The 25195-nt window shown below is 34.2% G+C and overlaps 2 protein-coding genes across 2 annotated transcripts; both read left to right on the top strand.

Annotated features, from left to right (window-relative positions):
- The first annotated feature begins 2094 nt into the window (after positions 1 to 2094).
- LOC132186992 (coatomer subunit zeta-1-like) lies at positions 2095 to 6443 on the top strand. The gene is made up of 6 exons (XM_059601131.1): positions 2095 to 2369; positions 3478 to 3637; positions 4898 to 5045; positions 5135 to 5212; positions 5751 to 5835; positions 6129 to 6443. Exons 1-6 carry the CDS (start codon positions 2361 to 2363, stop codon positions 6186 to 6188), a joined length of 540 nt encoding a protein of 179 aa, XP_059457114.1. The 5' UTR covers positions 2095 to 2360; the 3' UTR covers positions 6189 to 6443.
- A 7509-nt stretch (positions 6444 to 13952) lies between these two features.
- On the top strand, positions 13953 to 20719 carry LOC132186781 (probable phospholipid-transporting ATPase 4). Its single transcript, XM_059600843.1, has 11 exons — positions 13953 to 14147; positions 14712 to 16638; positions 16720 to 16830; positions 17210 to 17486; positions 17576 to 17664; positions 17801 to 17888; positions 17963 to 18172; positions 18330 to 18455; positions 19281 to 19379; positions 19560 to 19751; positions 19841 to 20719. Exons 2-11 carry the CDS (start codon positions 14831 to 14833, stop codon positions 20492 to 20494), a joined length of 3654 nt encoding a protein of 1217 aa, XP_059456826.1. The 5' UTR covers positions 13953 to 14147; positions 14712 to 14830; the 3' UTR covers positions 20495 to 20719.
- Positions 20720 to 25195: the final 4476 nt, after the last annotated feature.

The following is a 25195-nucleotide window of genomic DNA, read 5'->3' as shown; positions in this document are numbered from 1 at the left end:
AAAATAGGAGAAAAAAAAATTACTCAAATTATATTAGGAATACCGATCAACTGTTTGAACATGTTTGCTAGTGCTACTACTTCGCCATAAACAATATTCTTAGTGCAATTGTCATTGAAATCACCAATTGAAGTTGGTCTAATGACAACGTTAATTGAATTTTTGGTTTTTGCTCTAGATTGCACTACATAGAGTTGTTGTCCATGGCAAAATATTAGTCAAGCTAGATATATTCTCACATAATCTATAGTTTTTCCTTACACTTTATTTATTGTCCTAGAAAAACTTAATCGAACACGAAATTATTGAACGAAAATGGATGGTTTTCATTTTCAGCAGGCGAAAACATCCTTGGTATAAATAATATTTTACTACAATAGTGGCCAATTGCAATTTCTATGCCAATGATAAATTAATCTCGTTCCAGTACACAATCCCTCAGAATAACTGATATTTTTAAGCAATTTAACATGTGACATGACAATTAGGTTTAACAAATAATTCATGCGTCGATTTATGAGCAAATTATTTATTTACATAAAGACAATCATTTTTTTTGGTGTTAATAACTTAATATAGCTTGGCTTTATCATAAATCTTGATGGATCCGAGTTATGCCCACTAGACAGAAGGTCGTCCTTAAAGATGATTGGTCCAAGCAAAGGCAGATTTGGCAACTAATCTCAACGACTACATAGGACGAATAGTACAACTGCGCGACACACAATCTCTCCCCTTAGCTGAAAAAGAAAGGGGTTGACGTGTCAGTAGACTTTCAAGAGAATTACAATGGGCAAAAAATGCCCTCCTCACCTCCTCTGTTGAAGTAGTAGATTGGACATTAAGCCGTTTGCCAATGACCCTGGGTTGATATTGTATTAGAGCTGGTACTGTAGTACTTTTTTTTTTTGGGTATATGTGTTTGATTGGTTTTAGTAAATGTTTTGCGAAAAAAAGTGAAAAAATATATTTTATCTGAAAAAAAGTAAAAAATTTGTTTTGTAGTGATTTTTTTATTTGAATAATAATAATAAAAATAATTAATATAATATAAAAAATAGAGATATTGAAATTAATTTTGAAGTAAAATTTTTATTTTTTTGAGATTGAGGCTGATCCTAGTACAGTACCAGCCCAGAGCTATCGACAAACAGGGCCTAAATGTCGTCTGAACCCACATCAGGATTCAGGAGGGAGATGACCATCTCTAAAGCTAGTGAGCTACTCCTACAAATCCATTATATGCTGCCCAACCGATAACACGTGGCAGAGCTATACAAGGAAGGTAAGCTATGTTTGGGGAGAGCAGGCCCGGCACTGTAGCTGGAACGGTACTGTTCTAGCTACAGTGCCAACTGACACGTGGCGCCAGAAAATAATTTTTTATCTTACAGCTCCTTACTTAGCTTACACGAAAATATACTAAAAGTCAATACCGCTCTTCTTGGAGGGAATAGCTCTCGTTGGGTCTCTACTAACTTTAGTATCGAATGTGTCTCTCACTAATTCACCTCGTTTTTTTTAAGTTTTTTTTAAAAATATTATGACTATTAAAATTATCACTGAACTTGTGATTGATTATTATTAAATTTTAATTAAATTGTGATTTTAATAATCACATCATTCTTAAAGAAACTTAAAAAAAACACAAGAAAAACTTTTAAAATTACTCTCCAACACGCCTTTAAAACTTTCTTTTTCGAGCTTTTGTACTCATCGTGCAAAAGTGGTTGCGCAAATTTAGGCTTCATCAGTTGGAGCCGTATATGGGAATGGATAATATCACTATGGACTAGTGTTATATTTTTAACAACGGTTTATCTAAGAATAATTTGGTAGGTAAAGGTTATATAACATTACAATCTAAAAAGGGTAACACGGTCATTACACGGTGCAAAAGATAAATAGATCGACCAGAGAAAACACTTTTAGATTTAGATGTATCCGAGTACCAGTTTTGATAGATCCTAGTCGGATCCAGCTTAGGTGCACCATGCTTAGGTCGTTTTGGGCAATAAAAAAATAATATTTTTTAAATTAATTAAATGTTAAGAAATTAATAATTAAAAAACTAAAACTATCAAAAAAAAAAAAACTCAACTCACATATCTCCATCTTCTTGTTGCTCCTCTTCTTCTTCTTCTTCTCCAGCTCGTTCATTTCTTTTCTTTTCTCCTTTGCTTTCTTTGAGAGGGAGAGAGAGACCCAAAGACCTCCACGAGAGGGAGAGAAGGCGAGATTTTTAGAGAAACAGAGGGTGGAGAGAGAGACGGAGCTGTGAGAGAAATTGCAGAAACATTTCTGATTTTTGATTGCTGGATCCTTGATAGCCTGTTTGTTCTATTCTCACCTCTTCATCAATGGCTCGCGTAAGTCTCTCTCTCTCTCTCTCTCTTGTGATTACGAATCAACATAATTCCGCATCATATAATATTTATTGAAGATTTAACTTCGAATTACAGAATGATACAATTGGGAGTGTAAATCTTTGTTTGGCCGCTGAGAAAATGTGATGAAAGAGAAAAGAGAGATCAAATTAAAATTTTGAGTCTCTAATTCATTCACTATGATTAGATCCATAAAAAATGTCACAATTTCTGTATGGTTATGTTGGTTTTAATTTTGTTTGGCACAGCTAGTTTGGATTGTTTGAGGATGGCTTGGAAACTAAATCAGTATTAGTTTGCTCGGCATCCAAACAGGGTGTGAGCATAAATGCCCCTCTTTGTTTCGCTGTGTCCTTGTGTTAATACGTTTGGATCTAAAATTTATTTGTATTTTATAATGTGATTTGTTTGTTATATTACCTGACCCAAGAGAACACTTGGTAGACCTTAGAAATGTTGGCCATTTTGGGATTTTGATTAATGTGTAGGACCTCAGGACCCTAGTTAGGACGTTTAGAAATGATGTGGTTGATTTAGGTCAGATCGTGTGATTTCAGTCAATTGGGTAGTAGTAGTAGTAATTGGATGATGGGAATCACATCTGGGTGTATTAGCTGGGCAAATGCACAAGAATTGCATGCTGTTGCAAGTGGTGTAGCGGCCTGCTTGGTGTGCTGTCTAGAACCACTATAGTTGCGGGGAAGTGTGAGGTTACTTCTTGGTTGTGTGAGATTAAACTGCAGAAGAAATGAGGTTGGTTTACCCAATTGCGTGCCGGCCAAGGTTGATGACAGTTTCTCTATGGCCATCACCTAGGCTTACATTTTGACATAGATTAAGGAAGGATAATTTTAGACAAAGAGCTGGTGGTATAATTTCTTATTCTGATGGATTCTGCATTGATCCATGAGACATATGGCATAAGGATTGCTGGTTCTAGTTTTGTTTCTCCTTTTTCTTTTTTAAGGGAGAAAATTTAGTTTTTTTTTTTTTTTTTTGGCATATTTTGTTTGTCATGTCTTGAGCATGCCCTCTGCAATGTGAAGGGATTTATCACTCTATTAATCCAGTTTTTTTCTGTGTTTTACAGGATTTGTGCCCTTCTGTAAAAAACATTCTTCTTCTAGATTCCGAAGGGAAGCGTGTCGCAGTCAAGTATTACTCAGATGATTGGCCTACAAATAGTTCAAAATTAGCTTTTGAGAAATCTGTGTTTACTAAGACTCTGAAGTCCAATGCTCGGGTAGAAGGTATGATGCAATATATATCATATAACCAGCACTTTTTGGATTGGAATATGGTTTCTACTCTTGTCATCGTTCAAAGGTTGGCGTATTTTGTCAAGGATGTGTAGTGCCATATCCCTGGCTGATAATTTATTTGTCAATAAAACTCTCAACATTAAATAGCAAAACTGCTCATGTTTTTTTTTTTTAAAAAAAACGATTAGTTATATATGTAGGCAAGCACACACTCTCATTTATATTTTGCATTTACAGCCAATTTTTTGCTATTTTCTCACGGTAGAAATTGTTTTCTTATGCTCAACTAGAATGCAATTTTAGTCTTTGAACCGAATTAGAAAGTTTCCTCCTATATATTTCAGAAAAAAATGGTGCCTCACATAAATGTACAACCAAAACAAGCATGTATTGCTTGTAAATTCATGCCTGCAATGGTATATTGAGCCCTGGAACAGGTTCATTTGTTCAGTGCCGCAAGCTATACTTCTTCATGCAAAACCTTTGTCCACTCTTTAATTACAAGATTTTGTATAGCTGCCTTAGACCTCAAAAATCATCTTTGTTGAGTTTAAACCACATCATCTTGCAATTAACACGTTTTATGCTCTACATAATGCACAGCCACATGGCAAATCAATCATCTAACATTTTTTTGAAACCGTAAAAATGACTATTATCTTTGTTCCTTTTAGAATGTTCTCTAGGACCCATTTGCAGGTAAAAGAGTTTAAGCTAATGACTTTCTTATTAAATAATCTTGGCTAAATTGGTGATCAGCAATTTTCCCATTGAACTGGAAAACATCTCTAACTTTCAGGGGCATTGTTTCTATATGCTTTTTGTGTACTTATACAACTGCTGCATTGAAATTATATTACAGGTTTGGATATCTTAATTCTACTTGCACCAAAGCTTTGAGAGTAATGATATAACCATCTTTTTATCATTATCAAGAGGATTAGTTAAACAATGATGACCTCTCTGCATTTCTCAATTATTCTACCCATCCTCAGGCTTGAAGGCACTAAAGCGCATATCCTTGTGAATATACAAGTTAAAAAGGCCAAACATATTCCTTTAGTTTACAATAGTCATTATCTGCTATGTCTTTCATCAATTTTGCTCGACCAAAGTTTCCTTTAGCTGGCACTAGACAGAAACAAAATAATATATTTGCCCTAGAACTCTCCTCTTAAAGCCTGGTAATATGTTACATGGCATGTTATATCATGAGACCTGAATATACTGTTGTATTATGATCTGCAGCGGAGATATCTATGTTTGAGAACAACATTGTTATCTACAAGTTTGTCCAGGACCTTCACTTCTTTGTGACCGGAGGTGAAGAAGAAAATGAACTCATCTTAGCCACAGTTCTTCAAGGATTCTTTGATGCAGTTGCCCTTCTCTTGAGGTAGTTTTATCATAAATTTTGCCTTTTCTTTGTGATTTTGATAAAGATATTTATTAACTTATGCTTCTCTTGCATATTCCTTGTTGTAGGAGCAATGTTGACAAAAGGGAGGCACTTGAGAACTTGGATCTCATTCTTTTATGCCTTGATGAGATTGTTGATGGAGGGTATCTAACATGCTTCTCAATTTCACTTACTCAAGCATAAAAGCACTTAATCAATCTCTTCATTTTCTTTCTTCCAACTTCCCAACAATGAATTTGATATCAGTACTAACAAAAATAAAATAATGAATGTGAGATTGGTCTGTAGATCAAAAGGATATGGGTAACAGAGAGAAATAGACTTTATTCACCATACTGCGTTAATTATTGTCTTGATATCCAAATACTTAGTGGAATCCACAACACACACCACCATTTGTTTGCTCAGTTTGTTGTTTGGTTCATTACACTTTATTCACCATACTGCGTTAATTATTGGTCTGTAGATCAAAAGGATATGGGTAACAGAGAGAAATAAACTTTATTCACCATACTACGTTAATTATTGTCTTGATATCCAAATATTCAGTGGAATCCACAACACACACCACCATTTGTTTGCTCAGTTTGTTGTTTGGTTCATTACACTATTTACCACAATATTGTAATATTGTGATGGTAAAGGAAGATATTTATTAAGGCAAGTTTCTTTCTTTGGCAGGATTATACTTGAAACAGATGCCAGCATTATTGCAGGAAAAGTGGCTACTCATAGCATGGATGCTGACGCACCATTGTCTGAGCAAGTAATGCAGCTATCTATCTTTCTTTCTGTTGGCTTTCCGGCCTCTTTCCCCACTAGTAAATAGAGTAGTTGATCTTTAACCCATCCAAATATAGGAGATACCTAAGCGATAACAACCAACTGAAAATAACTCCATTTTAGCTGACTTTTAATTATTTGTACAAACAACTACAAGAAGATGGCTTTCTTTTCTAATATTGCACACTTGTTATTTATTTGTGCAAACAACTCCATTTTGACACATTTTTTATGTTTCTAATCAAACCCTTTTACCTTTCTTTTCTAATATTGCAGACTATTACTCAAGCATGGGCTACAGCACGTGAACATTTGACAAGAACCCTTCTTAGTTGATTAATGCCTGCACGCAGAGAAAATGAGTTAGATTATTTTGGTTAACATTTTTTCGTCTGCAGCTTAGAAATTCACTTCTTTTCTCTGTTTAGCTAATGGAGATGAGCATCATGCGTTGGGCTTCTTATGGACTTTTTTTTTTTTGTTTTTCCTCTAGTCAATCTTTTCTTTATATCTTAAATAACTAGTTATGTTATGTATTTTGTTATTTGCCTGTGTGGTGTGGCACGATGTAATAAATAATGATTAATTTAAGTGCAATCTCCAGAAGAAGGTTTGATGGAATAAAAAGAGGTAGAGGAATGCTTAAAATAATATTATGTAAAAATAGCGAAAAATGATATATATTAATTAAGAAGGCAATAGAAGGTATGATTTTTTATAATTTTTTTTTTTTTATAAAATAGAATGTTGTAAAAAGATGATGGATGGATTCCAATTAGTTGATGATGATTGATAACAGTCCTAGTGTAATTAGAATTAAGGTTTAATAGATTTGGGATGCTTGGGGTTGCAAATTACTCTTACTATTTAAGAAAGAGTATATTGTTATTTAGTAAATTGTTATGTTATATAACTGAGATAACTAAGTGATGAAAATTAGCCTTCAGATCAATAAGGACTTGTAAAAAAGAAAAATCAAAGGTTGATTTTCATCGTCATGTCATCTTACTTGTATCACAGTCGTACTGTAATTTACTAAATAACATTTTTCTTTAACAACTGATAGCAAAACTCATAAACTAGATTCACATTTACGGGTGTGAAACTATTATGAAAATCTAGTTTAAAGAGTAGCATTACTCAAAACTCAAATCTCACCAAATCAATAACTGAATGAATATCAGCCGATGTAAAGCTAATATAAAAATCTAGCGCGTGAAGAGTATCATTATTCGAACTCAAATTCCGCCAATTCATGGACTGAATGAATATCACCATCACTAAGAACTAAGAAGCGTCCATACCTTGTTGGTTTGAATTCTAAACGTCCATACCTTGTTGGTTTGAATTCTAAAATAATAATGGTTTGTTTCCTCAAAACCATGTAGGTTTGAATTCTGAAATCAATAGGACTATGGGCCACTTACTTTAAAAAATTACTCAAAACTCAAATCCCACCAAATCAATAACTGAATGAATATCCGCCGATGTAAAGCTAATATAAAAATCTAGCGCGTGAAGAGTATCATTATTCGAACTCAAATTCCGCCAATTCATGGACTGAATGAATATCACCATCACTAAGAACTAAGAAGCGTCCATACCTTGTTGGTTTGAATTCTAAACGTCCATACCTTGTTGGTTTGAATTCTAAAATAATAATGGTTTGTTTCCTCAAAACCATGTAGGTTTGAATTCTGAAATCAATAGGACTATGGGCCACTTACTTTAAAAAAGTCCATTTCTACGGATCTATAAAGCAAAAAAAAAGCCAAGAAGAACCCAACTAAAGCAAAAATACGGACACAAATCTTGGGAAGGAAGATATCAATAAAACATGGAAACAGGCTGCTCTCTTAGTTTTTGACTTTTTGTTAACGTATTCGATTTTTTTTTTTTAAATGTTTTTTTTTCTAAAGAAAAATGTTAGGCTTACAAACAAATTTTACAAAAAAAGTTTTACAACATGATGTGGCACAATATGATTGAGTTTTTTAAAAGTTAAATTTATCTTATTTCCAATGATATTGTGCCAATCGTGTTGTAAAAATTTTAACAAATGGAGCTTGATTTCCAAGTATCAACCGGTTTGAAATAAGAGGGAAGGAGTGGAAAAAAGAGAAGAAGAGATCTATTATTCCTCCTCACCTGCGTTGTTTAGACTATTAAAATGAAAGGAGAGAAAAAAAATTCCAAGAGAATGCCTCCTTCCTTGTTGAACCCTTGTTGAAGAAAAGTTTTGAGTTGAATTTTTTGTCCAAGAAAAGAAAAAAGAAGGAATAAAAAAAAATAAACAAAGCAATTTCATATGTTTTGCTTTCACGTCATAAGCAAATGAGGAAGGAAGGAGGCTTTGTCCATTCATTTCCCTTTCCGTGATTTCTTTATTTATCTTCATTCATTTTCATTGTGCCATGTTTGTTTGTTTCTTTTGTTAATGTTTTCTCCTATTTTATGTTTGTTTTGATCGATTAAAAAGACACTTTTCTCACAACCTCAACAAACAACACATACACTCTTTAGTATTTATTATTTAAAAAACAAGTACATGTGCAAGAGCTATTTTATTTTTTATTTTTTGAAAAAAAAAAATACACTAATTATAAACCAACCACTCAATCGAGCCAATGCATTCACATTTTTTTTTTAATAGATGAGATAGTCAACCAACACAAACAACAAAAACAAAATCCATGGCCCATCAAAAAAAGGGTACAAAAATGTTATCATGGGGAATCTTTACCGCCGCTAAGGCGGAGATCTAATAAGGGATACAAATCTATGAAAAAACTTGTTTCATTTGAAATTGAGAATATTCAATTAATTATAGTGAGAAATATTTTTGTCGAATTAAAAAATGAAAAGACAAAAATACTCGTACTCATTTGAGCTTGAGAGAATCTTGTTCCAAGACGAACTAGTGGTGACAGCTCAATGAGCTATGTTGTGAGCACAGAAGTTTATGTTCTTTATCAATTTTGGTGGCTACCCAGTTGTCAAAAGAGTCGAGGAGACCAAATATATCATAAATAATAAGAAAATTTCTCTAATTATTGGTGAGGTGAGGTTTTTAGAGGCTAAAAATGAGAGATAATGAGCCTCCTTCAGGGAAAATATTTTGCTTGGGCCAAGGATTGAAATCTCCTCATATTTTCTAAAATATGAGATTCTCATATTCTAAAATTTGAGCCATCAATTTCATCTAAGATTCGCCTGCGACTTTTACATAAGGGTCCAAAAATAAATATTATCAGATTTTTCCTACACTTCTGGAAGGTCAGAAAACGACGTCGCACCGTACGTGTGGAAACCGCGACAGGACCCGAGGATTCCAAGTCAAGCCATCGATCGGACCGTCCTCGTTCTACTATGATGGGCCGCAGCAGCTCACACCGTCACACGTTTGCGTGCAGAAAATGCCACGCCACCCCATTGGAAGATGAAAATTCCTCGTAGAAAAAAACACACATAATTTATTATGGTATTTATGGTACTTGGTTTGGTTTTATTCAAAGTTGGAAACCGGGTGTCTGTCACCTTTGCGTGTTATCTTCACCTCTCTGTGCATGAGCCACGCCACCTGTGCTTCAAATAAATAATAATATTATATTATTTATTTCCAACATATTAAATTAAAGTCTCACAAATTTATGATAAATAGATAGAGACTTCCTCGGCTTCTTTCTACGTAGCATGCGTGTCGGTGCGTGCCTTTACTTCTAGTAAAGTCAAAGAAGAGGCAAAATATCATAAAAAAGATTGATAATGAGAAGTAAATATCACATAAGAGCAACTTAGCCCCGTCTAAGACCCAACTTTTATTTATATAGCATAAAGTCATATAAGAATTGTATTAAGTTCAAAATTAAAATTTCAAAAAAAAAAAAGAGACAAAAATCAAAACATATGTCTACAAAAATTGAGTCTTAGAGTAATGATATAAAAATGACTAGAGTTCTCATTGAGTCCTCTCAAATGACACTTAGTTACGAGTAGTGATATTTGGCTTATTGGCGTGTTTGAACAGTAAGCACGCCGGTGTTAAAATATTATTATTATTATTATTATTATTATTATTATTATTATTTTTACTATTTAAATATTATTTTAATAATATTTTAACACCGACGTACTTACTGTTCAAGCACGTCGGTGGGCTAAATATCACTACTCCTTAGTCACATATTGAAATAAATTAAAAGAAATTTTTTTGAAACTGGTTTGAAAGAAATTTATGTCTATAATATAATATAATGTATAGCATTAAATACAATAAAATAAAAAAATGAATCACAAAATAAAAATAAAAAAGTAACTTGGAAAGCAAGGCTTGTAACTTGTAAGGCAAGTGGGATAATAATGAAAGCATTTCCAAAGCATCCCTTTAATTAAACAAAATGGATGCGCACTTTACCCAAAACCAGGGTCGACGGGTAGTCATGCATTATCCTTTCACTTATTTTTATGTAATTCTTAAACTTTCCCCCTCCTTTTATTGGAAGTGATAGAGAATCCCTCTTTGTCACTTTACTTTCTTTTACTTCTACCTCCGGAAATTTGGGTTGGCTTTTTAAAGAAAAAACCGGTAGATTAAAAGTGTGATGTTCTCCTGGAGTTGGAGTTGGAGTTGGAGTTGGAGTTGGCTATTATTATAATGAGGTCGGACAACTTTTTTTTTGGTCATCATTTGATCTAGGGAGTGATCGTTTTTTTTTTTTTTTTTTTTTTTAAAAAAAAAAAATTAATTTTTTTATGTTTTTTTAGGTTTTGATTCCCGTTAGACGTTTTCTAAGAATTTGTTTACACCAAACCTTAAGAGTAATGATCTTAAATTTCCAGTTTGTTTTTTGTTTTCTCTTTGGTTCTTTTATGGGAGCAAATTATTGATCGAAGGTTGACTTTATTAAGTGTTCTTCTAGTGTTTTTTTGGTGTCCTCTCAAGTGTGATGTAACTTTTAAAATCATCAATAGATTAAAAGTCAATAATGATAATTTCAAATTCAGCGATAATTTTAAAAGGTACATCATAATTAGAAGAATACCCGGAGAACACTAGAAGAACACCTAACATTCCTCATATATATATATATATATATATATATATATGATAAAAAAACTGGTTAAAAAATTATGGCTTAAAAAACCGGTTTAGCTTTTAATAAAAATGGATTCACATCACATGTCACAATTTTAAGGCACTTCTGGGAGGGGTTTCAACTTTATATATATATACATGATGGCTCGAATACATTGTAACAACTACAACTTGTTATCAATTAAATTCAGACATAGATTTAAGCATGGAAATAAAGGGTAATTTCAATTATTATTATTATTTTTAAACCCATACGTTTCAATTATCTCACAGTAAGGATATAAACAGAAATCAAGAGAATATAAATAAAAGAAAAAATAGAGAGAAAGAAAACTTGGTTTGTTTTCTTCATTAAAACAATTAAATATATTATAAATAAAACTCCTACATTTTAATTGTAAAATTTCTCAAATTCAATGTAAAATTTGCAAAAGATAAGTAATCAATTTTAATAAAAATAATATATAAAGGACAAACAAAAAATTGAGGAACATAATCACAGGATAAAGATTAAAAAAAGAAGAAGAAAAGACTTAATTTAACAAAACGATGTCGTTTTTATGGTAATACGATAATATCCTATTACATACAACATCCTTAACATCGTTTCATATGTATATATATATATGCGAAACTGTAACCATCTAAACGGTTAGCGATTTTTCAATTGTGGTTAATAGACGGTTATTAACCGCCTTTTCACCTCTACCTTCATCCATCTCCCTATATTTTTTGGTCATCATTAAATCCATAAGCTTCATGTATGGAGATAAATACTTTTCAAATAAAATTTTCTTTCAATTTAATTAATTAAACTTATATGTATTTTAAGAGTACGTGAGAATTTTTTTTTTTTTTTAAAAAAAAAAGCGAAAAATTATATGCTCTAAAGTCGCATCAATTTATTAAATTGAAAAAAATTCCTTTGACCCAAAAAATTGATCATATTTCTCATTATTTTCCAATCCCATTCGGTACAAATATTTTATCAATTAAACTAGTTAATACCTAACAAAATAACATACCTTTGGACAAATTTTATTTTTTTAAAAAAATAATAATAATAATAAAAATACTGTTCACCTAATGCTCACATGGGTAAAATAGAGTCAAATGTTGATAATTTTATTTTATTTTGTCCCCCTAAAATGGCTGGCTGGCTCGTGGCTGATCCACGTGGATGGGAGTGTGAGGCCTCACCTTGGGTCCCGTGGACGGCATTTGCCTTAAACTCTCAGATCCCACGAATCCTAGCGGGAATTACGAAGATTAATATTATATTTATTTCTTTATATGGAATCTGGCTTCAAATTTACCAGCGAATTACACTCTGGATTCGCAGCGCAAATTGTGTTTTCTTCACTTAATCAAGGGTTTATTATTATTATTATTATTATTATATATTTTGTTTTCTTTTGCTTCTGTGATTCACATAAGATGGGAGAAGGCAGTTTTTTTGTTTGTTTTTTTTTTAATGTTATAATGCAAACGATTAGTTTAATTAGAAGGTACACTGTAAAGATTTAGCTAATCAACTTAGTCTCATCATGAATAATGTCAACATTGGTCCTTACAAAGGTTTTGGATATCGCGATTACTTATAAAAGAAAATTATATTTTAAGATGATTTTATAGATACGAAACTTTTGTATACGCACCTATAGAAATACTATATATATATATATATATATATATATATATGCGCTTATTTATTTATGTAGGTTTGACCCGTCCTTAGATATATGCTGTTTTTGTATTCATTTTTATTAGAATACCAAAAAAAAAAATTTACTTTTATATTTACGTCAAAATATTTTTTAAAATAAAAAAAAGGAAAACACACTGTCAAAATAAATATGTTAGCAAACACAACCATTAATATCTAGTCTATACGCGGACAACGATTTTCAATAATTTGACTACATTAATTGCCAACAATTCAAACAACGAGAGAGTTTTTAAACTTTTTATAGAATTCACTTGCTCAAAATAGAATTCAAGGATGAAAACAAAAATTCCATACATGGATGGGCGAATAATTGGTAACCTTGTAATTTCTCTTTTCTTTTCGGAAAAACTTTACTGAAGACCTCCGAACTTTCATCTATTTTGAAATACTCTTTAAACTTCAAAATCTCTCAATTTAGTCGTCTGGACTTTCAATTTCTCTCAATTTGAACCCATCAATCAAATTTTAAATGTTACATGATGTTTATACCCCTGACTTTTTCATAAAATTTTAACTTCCAAAACGTTTTTTTATTTTTTAAAAAATAAAAATCTGGGATATTTTGATTTTTTTTTTTTTTTTTTGTATTTTTAACGGTTAAAATTGATAAAGAGGTCTAAATTAAGAGCAATTGAAAGTTTATAAAACTAATTTAAGAAATTTTGAAATTTAAAAAGTATTTCAAAACGGATAAAAATTAAAGAATCTTCAGTCAAGTTTCCTCTTTCTCTTTCATAGGCACATAGAGAGAGAGAATCTAAAGTCCCCAAGTACGACCTAAATATATTGTCACAGACCACAGGGACAGTAATGGTTGGGAAGATAAAACAATGTGGGGCCCATTTTCACAACCAACGGGTCTAACAAAAATTTGTTTATTTGTTTTTTACTAAAAATCAGCAGTCCTCTTAGGCTCTATATATGTTCTCTGACCACGATGATGATTACAGAGAACCCATCAGTCAAGGGTCTGCCACGTGGGACTACGTCGGACCCACACGCTGGCAACTCGGCAGGTTTAAAAGGACTGGTTCTCCAATCGGCTGCCCTTTTTAATTCTCTGTGCCAGGTCATCCTGGGCATGCAAGAAAGAATCAATCACAAAAAATTCAATTACACAAATTAAAATTAAAATTTTTTTAAAAAAATTGAAGTATATAAAATTTTGTAAAAAAAGAAAATTAAAAACAAAAAGAATAAAAATTGGAGAGAACGGTAAAAAAATATAAATATAGGAAAGGAGGGCCCGGAAATTCCTGGCATTGTGTTTGTTTGGACGAAGAGAGGGCCTAAAACCCTGTCATCTCTCTCTCTTTCTCTTTCTCTCTCTCTCTCTCTGAAAGACTCTCTCTCTAGACTTTGTCTCCCTCTTTGATCTGCAACTAAAGAAGCTCATTCTTTCTTTCTTTCCATTTGGGTTAATGGGTTCTTGCTAATTTGTCTTGAAGATTAGTGAGGCTTGAGTTTCCAGGTACCTTTTCTTGTTCTCTTGTAATATTTATATATAGATATTCTTTTATATTTTGTGGGTTTCTTTTTGCTTCAAAAAAAAATTGGGATGTTTTTTTTTTGGATTCTTCTGTGAATCTACAGCTTGTATACGACGAATCTGACTTGTATTAATGGCTGTTCTATGATTATTTAGCTGGGCATTGTCAGATTTTCATTGTTTTTAATTCACGGTTTTCTGAATTTTGGGATTTTTAGGCGACTTCTTCCTATCATGTATTAAAATTTTGAATATAAAGAGTGGGAACAAGTATCATTCTGCAATCTTTATGGCTATAGTTGTGAATTTGTGGTCGAATTTGTCTATGAATCTTTTCTGTTCCTTGATTGTAACATATTCTCGTAGCTTGGATATCTGGATATGCAAAGCATTTGTGCAAATATGAATAGGAGGCCGCTTTATGGAATGTGGTGCTTTTTAATGCGTGAAGTTTGTTTCTTTGTGTTATTCTAATGATATTGTGTGCTGCATATTGTCAAACTTACGAGCTCCTGAATTAATTTTCATCTGGGTCTGTATAATTAGGCCTTAGAAGAAGAAATTGGACCGTAGGGGACAAATCCTTAGCTTCATTGCAGAGGAAATTCGGGTTTTCTTTTAAAGGTATGGGTCAATTATAACTGTTTTGAGCTGAAATTGGAGACATGACAAGGGGAAGGATAAGGGAGAAGCTCCACCGGAGCAATCTTTACTCATTTTCATGCCTCCGGCCAAGTACCATGGAGGCTGAGGGGCTGAATTCAGTTCAAGGCTCACGAATTGTACACTGCAACGAACCTCAACTCCACCAGAAGAAGCCTCTGAAGTACTGCTCGAATTTTACTTCAACCACGAAGTATAATGTTGTTACATTCTTACCCAAGGCAATCTTTGAGCAATTCCGAAGGGTTGCTAATGTGTACTTTCTTTTGGCTGCGGCACTTTCGCTCACAGCAATTTCACCATTCAGTGCTGTAAGCATGATTGCTCCCCTGGCATTTGTTGTTGGGCTCAGTATGGCAAAGGAAGCCCTGGAAGATTCACGTAGGTTCGTTCAAGATATGAAGATTAATCTCCGGAAAGTCAGTGTTCATAAAGGGGATGGTGTTTTTGGTTTTAGGCCGTGGCATAAGATTCGAGTGGGAGATGTGGTGAAAGTGGAAAAGGATCAATTTTTTCCTGCAGATTTGCTTCTCTTGTCGTCAACTTATGATGATGGGATCTGCTATGTGGAGACTATGAATTTAGATGGTGAGACAAATTTAAAAATAAAGAGGTCTTTGGAGGCAACCTTGCCTTTGGATGATGATGAATCCTTCAAGGATTTCACAGGGACAATTAAATGTGAAGACCCAAACCCCAGTCTTTACACCTTTGTGGGTAATTTGGAATATGATCGTCAGGTTTTTCCTCTTGATCCTGGTCAGATTCTCCTTAGAGATTCAAAGCTCAGGAATACAGGTTATGTGTATGGTGTTGTGGTCTTCACTGGTCATGATAGCAAAGTCATGCAGAATGCAACAAAGTCTCCTTCGAAAAGGAGCACCATTGAAAAAAAAATGGACTATGTTATATACATCCTCTTCACTCTCCTTGTACTGATCTCATTGATAAGCTCCGTAGGCTTTGCTGTCAAGACCAAGTATGAAGTGCCGAAATGGTTGTATTTACAACCTCAGAATACTGATAGTTTATTTAATCCCAATAAGCCTAGCTTGTCTGGGTTTTATCATCTGATCACTGCTCTCATCCTTTATGGATATTTAATACCGATCTCGCTTTATGTTTCAATAGAGGTTGTCAAGGTTTTGCAAGCAACCTTCATGAACCAAGACATACATATGTATGATGAAGAAACTGGGAATCCTGCTCAAGCGCGGACATCGAATTTGAATGAGGAGTTGGGCCAGGTAGACACAATCCTCTCTGATAAAACTGGCACTTTGACCTGCAATCAGATGGATTTTCTTAAGTGCTGCATTGCTGGAATTGCATATGGTATGCGTTCTAGTGAAGTTGAAGTTGCTGCTGCAAAACAGATGGCTATTGAGGAGGAGGAAGCAGATCTTTCCAATTTTCCCATGCGTGCAGATAGTCGACATGGTTCAACGAAGAATGTCAGAAAAGGTTCGGAAATTGAATTGGAGACTGTTATTACTTCTAATGATAAAAATGATCAGAAACCTACCATAAAAGGGTTTAGCTTTGAGGACTGCCGCCTCATGAATGGAAATTGGTTGAAAGAACCAAATTTTGATGTCCATAAAATGTTCTTCCGGATACTAGCAATTTGTCAGAGTGCGATTCCTGAGCCGATTGAAGACACGGGGAGTTATACATATGAAGCAGAGTCACCTGATGAAGGGGCTTTTCTTCTTGCAGCAAGAGAATTTGGTTTTGAGTTTTGTAAAAGAACTCAATCAAGTGTGTTCATCCGTGAAAGATATCCCAATCCAGGACAACCAGTTGAAAGGTAAGAATAGGACTGAGAATATAGGCCTCTTGTTAAACTTCCTCACATTTTTGTTGTCTTAGTGTCTTTTAATCTTTACAGGGAGTACAGAATTCTGAATCTACTGGAGTTCACCAGCAAAAGAAAGCGAATGTCTGTAATTGTGAAGGATGAGGAGGGAAATATTTTTCTTCTATGCAAAGGTGCTGACAGGTAATGCTCACGAATATCCTTCTAATCTTGACATTCCTTCAGACCTTCTGACAGCCAAATAGATGGTATAAATGACCCATGTAACATCAATCAGCTTCAATATGGCGCTGAGAGGTTGTTGATTTCTTTTTTTCTTCTTCTATTTCAAAAAACAAAAAAAAAATTATTGAGGCTAAACCAAACTATCTTCTATAATCTCTACCTTTTGACGCTTTTAAGCAACTAGAACCTCAGAATCCTGAAAATTGAGCATTAATATTTCTTGCCCTCTTCGACTCTTTTATCTAAACCTCTTTGAGCTCTTTAATTGAGTGGGAGAACAAAGCAGATTGTTTTTTGACTCTCTAACACCTATGCATTTTTTCTGTGTACTACGCAGCATCATTTTTGAGCGGCTTTCAAGGAATGGAAGAATATACGAGGAAGCTACTACCAGGCATTTAAATGAATATGGAGAAGCTGGGTTGCGTACATTGGCACTTGCTTATAGAAAACTTGATGAGTCTGAGTATGCCACTTGGAACGATGAGTTTCAGAGAGCCAAAACATCTATTGGGGGTGATAGAGAGGCAATGCTTGAGCGGGTATCAGATATGATGGAAAAAGAGTTGATACTTGTTGGTGCTACTGCTGTGGAGGACAAATTGCAAAAAGGGGTAGAGATAACCATCTTTTATATCCATAATTATATTATTATAGTGCTCTTTTGTTTTGCTTTAATTAATTCCAATTTTCTCCATTTTAGGTACCCCAGTGCATTGATAAACTTGCACAAGCTGGTCTCAAGATCTGGGTCTTGACAGGCGATAAGATGGAAACGGCAATCAACATAGGGTCTGTCTCTTTCTGATCAATTAAAGTGATATCCTTAATGCATAGCTCTTCTTTTAAGGAGCTTACAGAAACAAGACTTCTTACTGACAGATGTTCCATAGAAAAATTGTAATGAAAGTTTTTTTGCATAATGCAGATTTGCTTGTAGTTTGCTCCGACAGGGCATGAAGCAGATCTGTATAACAACAGTGGGTTCAGACACATTAGTCAAAGATGGCAAAGAGGTATATTTCTTTGAAAATGATTACAGGAAATTTTCTTCATTGGATGTTAGACATTGGTTTTTGTCACTGATCAGGGTGTAAAAGAGCACATTTTGAATCAACTCACCAATGCCTCTCAAATGATAAAGCTGGAGAAGGATCCACATGCTGCATTCGCATTAATTATTGATGGGAAAACTTTGACCTATATTTTAAAGGATGAAATGAAGCATCAATTTTTGGGTTTAGCAGTTGATTGTGCATCTGTCATATGCTGTCGTGTCTCTCCCAAGCAAAAGGCAATGGTAGGATCCTCTTTTCTATTCTGTCAATATCCAACTGTCCTCAAATATCTTCCATATTGCTTTTCAATCATCAATTCATTGATATTCTGATGAATATGGCATTTTGTTTCTGCTCTTTCATTGGGTTCTGTTTTCATTTGTTCAATTTTGACACCAGGTAACAAGGTTAGTAAAAGAAGGAACTGGGAAAACCACCCTAGCGATAGGTGATGGTGCAAATGATGTGGGAATGATCCAAGAAGCTGACATTGGTGTTGGCATTAGTGGGGTTGAAGGTATGCAGGTTGGTAACAAGTCTAACTGGCCCTTTCTGTACAATGACTCTCTCTATGAGTTTGTACATTCTTTTTTTCAGTTCAATAATTCATACGCTTATCAGCTGTCTCAATAGTTTACCCAAATACACATTACATATAGCTTTATTGTTTGTGTATTTGGGGGTGCCTTTTGCTTTTAATGATATTTCTATTATTTATCAATATATATATATAGCTTTATTGTTTGTGATTCCCAAAACTTGGTTTAGATTACCTGAGGGGCGTCATTCTTGTTTGTTACATTTTGTCTCAAGTTGGACTGTAGACAGGAACATTGAGCCCCTTCCCCCATGCGGTACCTTTTATTTTGTTAGTAAAGAATAATTTAAAAGAACTCGGGGGACCAATTTCTCTCTAAATCTTTCTTTTCTTTCCCTGATTGGATGAAAAAAATTTACTCCCCTAGAATTTTCTGGAGAAATGTATAATTTGTCATGTGATTACTATAACTAGTACTATCCATTTGTATTTTGATTCTCTCTCTTGGGAGGTTGGGGGGGGGGGTGTGTTCAAGATAATATTTTATTTTAGTTTCACTTCAACTACAAGCTGGTCAGTTGACAATTATGGACTTTATTAATTTATGCATGATCCTTCATGTGGAGACACAAAGTTATTGGCAGGCAGGTTCTATCCCAATTCATCTTCACAGATGCTGGTGACCACATTAACACTGAAAAGTCCAATTCTAAATTGCTCCTGTTGCTGATATTTGATGCATGGGATTTTTCCTTTAGAAGCATGTATCCTGCTTATTACAGTGACATTCATAATGAGCTACTTTTTTGCAGGCTGTAATGGCTAGCGACTTCTCCATTGCCCAGTTTCGGTTTTTGGAGAGACTTCTGGTAGTCCATGGACATTGGTGCTACAAGAGAATTGCTCAGATGGTAAGAGTCAGTCAATGCCCATCTTGATGTTTGGTTATCATTTATATAATTTGTTTGCAACTACACATGCCTCTCACACACATGTCACAATGTAAAGTAGATGCATCTATCTGTATGCGCATGTGCTTGTTTCATCTCTAATTCATCCTTCTTTTGTAACCTGTTGTCTTTTGCATTCAGGTTTGCTATTTCTTCTACAAAAATATAGCCTTTGGTCTTACCCTCTTCTACTTTGAGGCATTTGCGGCCTTTTCTGGGCAGTCAATTTATGATGATTGGTACATGCTGTTGTTTAATGTTATACTTACCTCATTACCTGTCATTTCGCTTGGGGTTTTCGAACAAGACGTCTCTTCTGAGGTCTGCCTTCAGGTTAGTTCTGTTAATAAAGCCTACAGTAGGTAGTATTTCATCCATGTTCCTGTTACCCTGCATAATACAATACTTACACATCCATTCAGTTCCCGGCGCTATATCAGCAAGGGCCTAGAAACCTGTTCTTCGACTGGTACAGGATACTGGGGTGGATGGGCAACGGCATCTATTCCTCCCTCGTTATCTTCTTCCTCAACATTATCATCTTCTACCATCATGCATTCCGAGCCGGAGGCCAGACAGCTGATATGGCAACTGTGGGTACAACCATGTTCACTTGCATCATCTGGGCTGTCAACTGCCAGATTGCACTCACAATGAGCCACTTCACATGGATCCAACATCTCTTTGTCTGGGGCAGCATCGTCACCTGGTACCTGTTTCTCTTACTCTACGGAATGACTTCGCCACTTCTTTCTGGGAACGCCTACCAACTTCTGGTTGAAGTTCTTGGTCCTGCTCCTATATATTGGGCATCCACCCTTTTAGTAACAATTTGTTGCAATCTTCCTTACTTTGCCCACATATCTTTCCAAAAATGTTTTAACCCAATGGATCATCATGTCATCCAAGAAATCAAGTACTACAAGAAAGACATCGAAGACCAACACATGTGGACTAGAGAGCGGTCCAAGGCAAGACAGGATACCAAGATTGGGTTCACAGCAAGGGTGGAGGCAAAAATCAGACACTTGAGAGGGAGGCTGCAGAAGAAGCACACCAACTTGGTTGCCTCGTGACACGTCCCTAATTTTTCATTTTCTGAAAATTTTTCTTAGGGTTTGTGGCCTTTCATAGTTTCATCATTCTTTGTTTTTTTTTTTTTCCTTTTCTTTTTGGCCCTATTCCTCACAGAAACACATTAGATAGAGCCTGTTGTATGTACAATATTTATTGAGTTGAAGAATTAGTAGCTTGTGAAAATAGTTGATTTTTACCTAAAAAGCTATGCCTCTTTAGTCTCCCCCTTTGTCTGTATTTATTAAGATCCTCTGAAACTTGTCTTGTAACTCTTGTTGTATAGTATGTTCATCTAAACTCCGTCAACCTAAATAATTTGATTTCAAGTCACCAAGAGAATAGTGGACCAATTCAACTTTCCTGAGGTCACCTTCATTTGAATTTGTTACTAATAATTGATGTGCTCAACGTCAATCACATCATTATAATATGATCCAATTACTAGTAGAAACCAACAGCATAAAATCAATATGTTCACATGAACCGAACTTCAAACCTTTTTCTTTTGTAAAAAAAAAAAAAAATCTAATTTATTATCCTAAGTTTCGGCCTATTTTCAATTAATTCCCCAAGTTTCTATATATATAGTAAGAGTCCTGGGTTTAAGCCCTTTTTCAATTAGCTTTTCTGTAAGATTTTTCTTTAACATTTAACAGATTGCAGAATGGATGTAGAATAGGAGTCGACTCGGTAGAGAAAATATTGTATAGGAGGGGCCTCTATATAGGGGCTAATAATATGTATATATACACTAATAACCAATGTGGGACGACCGACATGTACAATATATAACCAAATAGCCCCTCTCAAACTCAAGGTGAAGTGCGACACACAAACTTGAGTTTTGAGACAAGATTGCGAAATCGCCAAATATGATGTGACTTTGTAAAGAGATCCGTGAGTTGAAAGACCTCCATAAAGTTCAAAAACTCACTTTGATGTATCGATCTTTTGATTTTTTTCAATTACCCCTGTTCGTTAAGATTTTCTCTTAAATCCTAGTGAAGGGATGTGAAATTTCTAAAATGCCCTCTTTTTTAAAAAAAATAATAAAAAAAATTCTAAAAATTCCAACGGGTCAGGTCCCATTGGGGTCACCCAAGGTCACAAGTGACCCGCGATGGGTCACAAGTGACCCAACAAGGTGACTTGCCGTGAGTCACGTTTGACCCACGATGGGTCACTTTTTTTCCTTTTTTTTTTCTTCAAAAAATAATAATATTTTATTTGTAGTTAAGGGTAAATTTAGAATTTTAGAAAAGTTTCAGGGGTATAAAAGGTCATTTTACCTATTTTCCGTTTGATTTAACCTCAATCTCTAACGGAGGGGGGTAATTGGACAAAAAATCAAAAGATCGATACACTGAAGTTTTGAACTTTGAAGGGATCTTTGCAAAAGGCATAACATTTCAAGAGGGTAGTGAAGTTTCCCAAAAATTTAAAACAATTAAATAATAATAAATAAAAAAAGGATATTGTTTCGATGGTAATACAATACAATAATACCATACTATATATGACGTCGTTGTTTCATGTGTGTGTATATATATATATATATATATGCAGTTAGTTATTTTTCAAAACCTAAAACCTAAAACCACTAACCGCCTAGGCAGTTAGCGATTTTTTCTAATCGCCTTTAAAGCGGTTAACGGTTAGTGCGGTTAACGGGTAGCGGTTAGTGGCCTTTTTACCCCTAATTATCTTCTTTAGGGCTAACTACAATTTTATTCCTTCACGTCTCACTCTCACAGGAAATTCGAAGACATTGTGACACAAGATCATAACATTGATAGCCCTTTTGTTCCGCCCCATACCCAAGAAAGCAACACAATCGAACGATACTGAAATTTTGTGCGCTCATGTAGTTGGATTAAAACGAAACAGGCAAAATCGAAGGGACAAAGTTGGTCACAAATGGGAATGGAGACAAACAACCTCTTATAAGGGGTGCAATTATCAAGGACATAAGTAGGCAACCCGTTGATAGTGTAGACAACTGTGAAAGTGACTTCACCCCCAAAATGGAGTAGGACAAAGGATGAGAGTACGAGCGATGTCAAGAATGTGCCTAACTTTACATTCATCTCTCCTATTTTGTTGTGAGCTGCTTATACATGACAAGTGAGCAATTGTACCATAGTGTTTGAGACTTTGAGTATGTCTTGAAATGCGTGTTAAGCATATTCTAAAGTATTATCAAAACAAAGTTTTAGATGTGTTTTGAAAATTGGGTTTCAATTATTTTGGAAAAATTGTGATAAATATATTCCAACCATATAAAGCCAAAGCTTGTAGCTTTTGAGAAAAATGTGCATAGAATGGGCCCAAAATATGTAACATGAGGAGGATGAGAAATCTTGTTTTGCGCCATTTTGAGGTAAATGCAATATCATACCAAAAAAAATATAAAAATTATGGCAAAAAATTCAGTAGAAAACATCTAGTCAACAATCACCCTTGGCGTGCTCTGTTGACGTGGCACTAGGACTGGCGTAGTTTTATGGATGATGTGGCACTAAGGCTAACTTGGCAATCTAGTTGCATGACATGTGGCGAATGGCATGTGATGGATGTGTGTTGGCGAGGAAAAATCTCGGTGAAAAGCAACCATGGCGCGTGGATGGAGCAACAAAAAGTTCTAGCGGCGCATGTAGGTACATGACATCTTGAATGGTAGTAATCTTGGTGGCATTGGAACGGTCATCATCGGAGCTGTAGAATGGCACAACCTCCTAGTCATTTGGTCGATTGTGGCGACCCATGGCCGGCTATACAAGTATAATCTTTGGGTGGCGCATGTGGGCGCATGGCAACTTAGGGGCTTTGGATATATCGTCTTCAAATGATTGGTATAGTCACCAACTCAAAATGATGTTTGGAAGAGGAAGATCTAAAGAAATTAGAGCTACTGGATTTATTGGAAAGACTGGTGGTGCCGAAGAGGATGTTGGAAAAAGAGAGGAGAAATGTGGGGAAGGTGATTCAAAACCTATGCTATTATATCGTGTAAATAAAATGTGTGTATATTGATTCAAACATAATATTGTACGAGAGGAGCCTATATATAAAGGTCAATAATATAAGTACACGCATCAATAACCAACATAGGACAATGTACAATATATAACCAAACATACTCAAACTTTAATTTTTAATGCTTAACATTTTTTAAAATGTTATATTCCAATTCGTTATGATTAAATTAACTAGTTGAGAATTTCATTTTTGTAAGTATGCTATTCGAATTTGGTCTTTATTATTAGGATGGTAATAAAATAAAATTTCGTCTTAAGCAAGAATCTACTCGTCTGTTTATAATTGGTCTGGAGCTTAATAAAATCATTATTGTCCATAATCTCACGTAATTATAATTATATATTTCATACAATTAAAAAATTATATATTTATTAACAAATTAATTTATTTTTAAAAATCTAAATATAAACAATCAAGTTAATGTTTGTTTATGTAATCTTTTTAGAATAAAAGACAAAAACATTAACCATCATGGCATCTTTACACATATATAAAAGCTTTATCTATTTTATAGCAACTATTGAGAATTATTTATTGACAAAATATATGACCTGGATATGTAGAAATGTAGAGAATATTCTAAGATATTCCAACAGACTATATGTAATCTGACTCATTACCATCTCAACTGCAGCCAATTATATATACACAATATTGTACAACTCATCATGTTCAGTTAATTACGGATTTAAGAACCATTGAAAGTAAATATCTTTATTATGTGTAATTTATAATCCCAATCAAAAGTTGTAATTTATGGATCACAAATTCTGTGTTTGATAAAATTCTCTTCTTTGGCTTCAAAAGATTAAAGCTCTTCATAATGATTTCTCTATTGATGCTCTTTCTCTGTCTAAATCTATAAAGAAGGTTACTATTGAACATTTTTCAGTTTGGAAGACTAAGCTTGCCATTACTGTGTGCCAATTTATGTGCCACCGTCTTCGATGAGTAACTCAATCGGCTGAAAATCACGTCTTATAAAGCGAAAATCACTAGATCGAATTTCTCTCTTCCCTCTTCCAGTGTAGACATGTAAAAAAAAAAAAAAAATCCTCATAACACATTGACAAATATACCCAAAATGTCAGACTACAACTACCTGAAGAATATGATACCACCCCCTGTGATTGCAATCATACAAGTTACAACTACTTCAACACCCACTTTATGCTTTTACATTTTAATTGTCCCTTTAAACTAATTTAAGTGCTTATGAAATTGCAAAGCCACACACTTATATAAAACTTTTAGTTTAAAAATAATAATTTTTAAAGGCCTATTTTATTAATTTTTTCGGAGACCACCTTTTGGCTTGGGTCCGTCCTTGATTGGTTTTTTTTTTTTTTTTTTGACATATTCGCACAAGGAGAGAGAGAGTGTGAGATTAAAATTAGTGATTTTCACTTCATGAGACGTAGACCTCAACTGATTGAGCTACCATTTAAAGACCACCACTAATTGTTGTAGCTATTATTTTAGATATAATTAAGGGGAGCTAAAAAAATAAATAAATAAATAAAAAAGGTTTTCAATTTTTAAATTTGTCAAAAAAAAATAATTTAGGTATTTTTTCTTTTTCTTATTTTAGCTTCTAAAATTTATTTTTACCCCTTAGCTTCGTCGGTAACTGTTATAGCTGTAGTAGCTGTTTACCCACT

This window comes from Corylus avellana, chromosome ca7 (assembly GCF_901000735.1).
Source record: "Corylus avellana chromosome ca7, CavTom2PMs-1.0".
Lineage (NCBI taxonomy): Eukaryota > Viridiplantae > Streptophyta > Magnoliopsida > Fagales > Betulaceae > Corylus > Corylus avellana.
The sequence above is the reverse complement of the archived record's forward strand: the minus strand, read 5'-3'. Positions and strand labels throughout refer to the sequence as shown.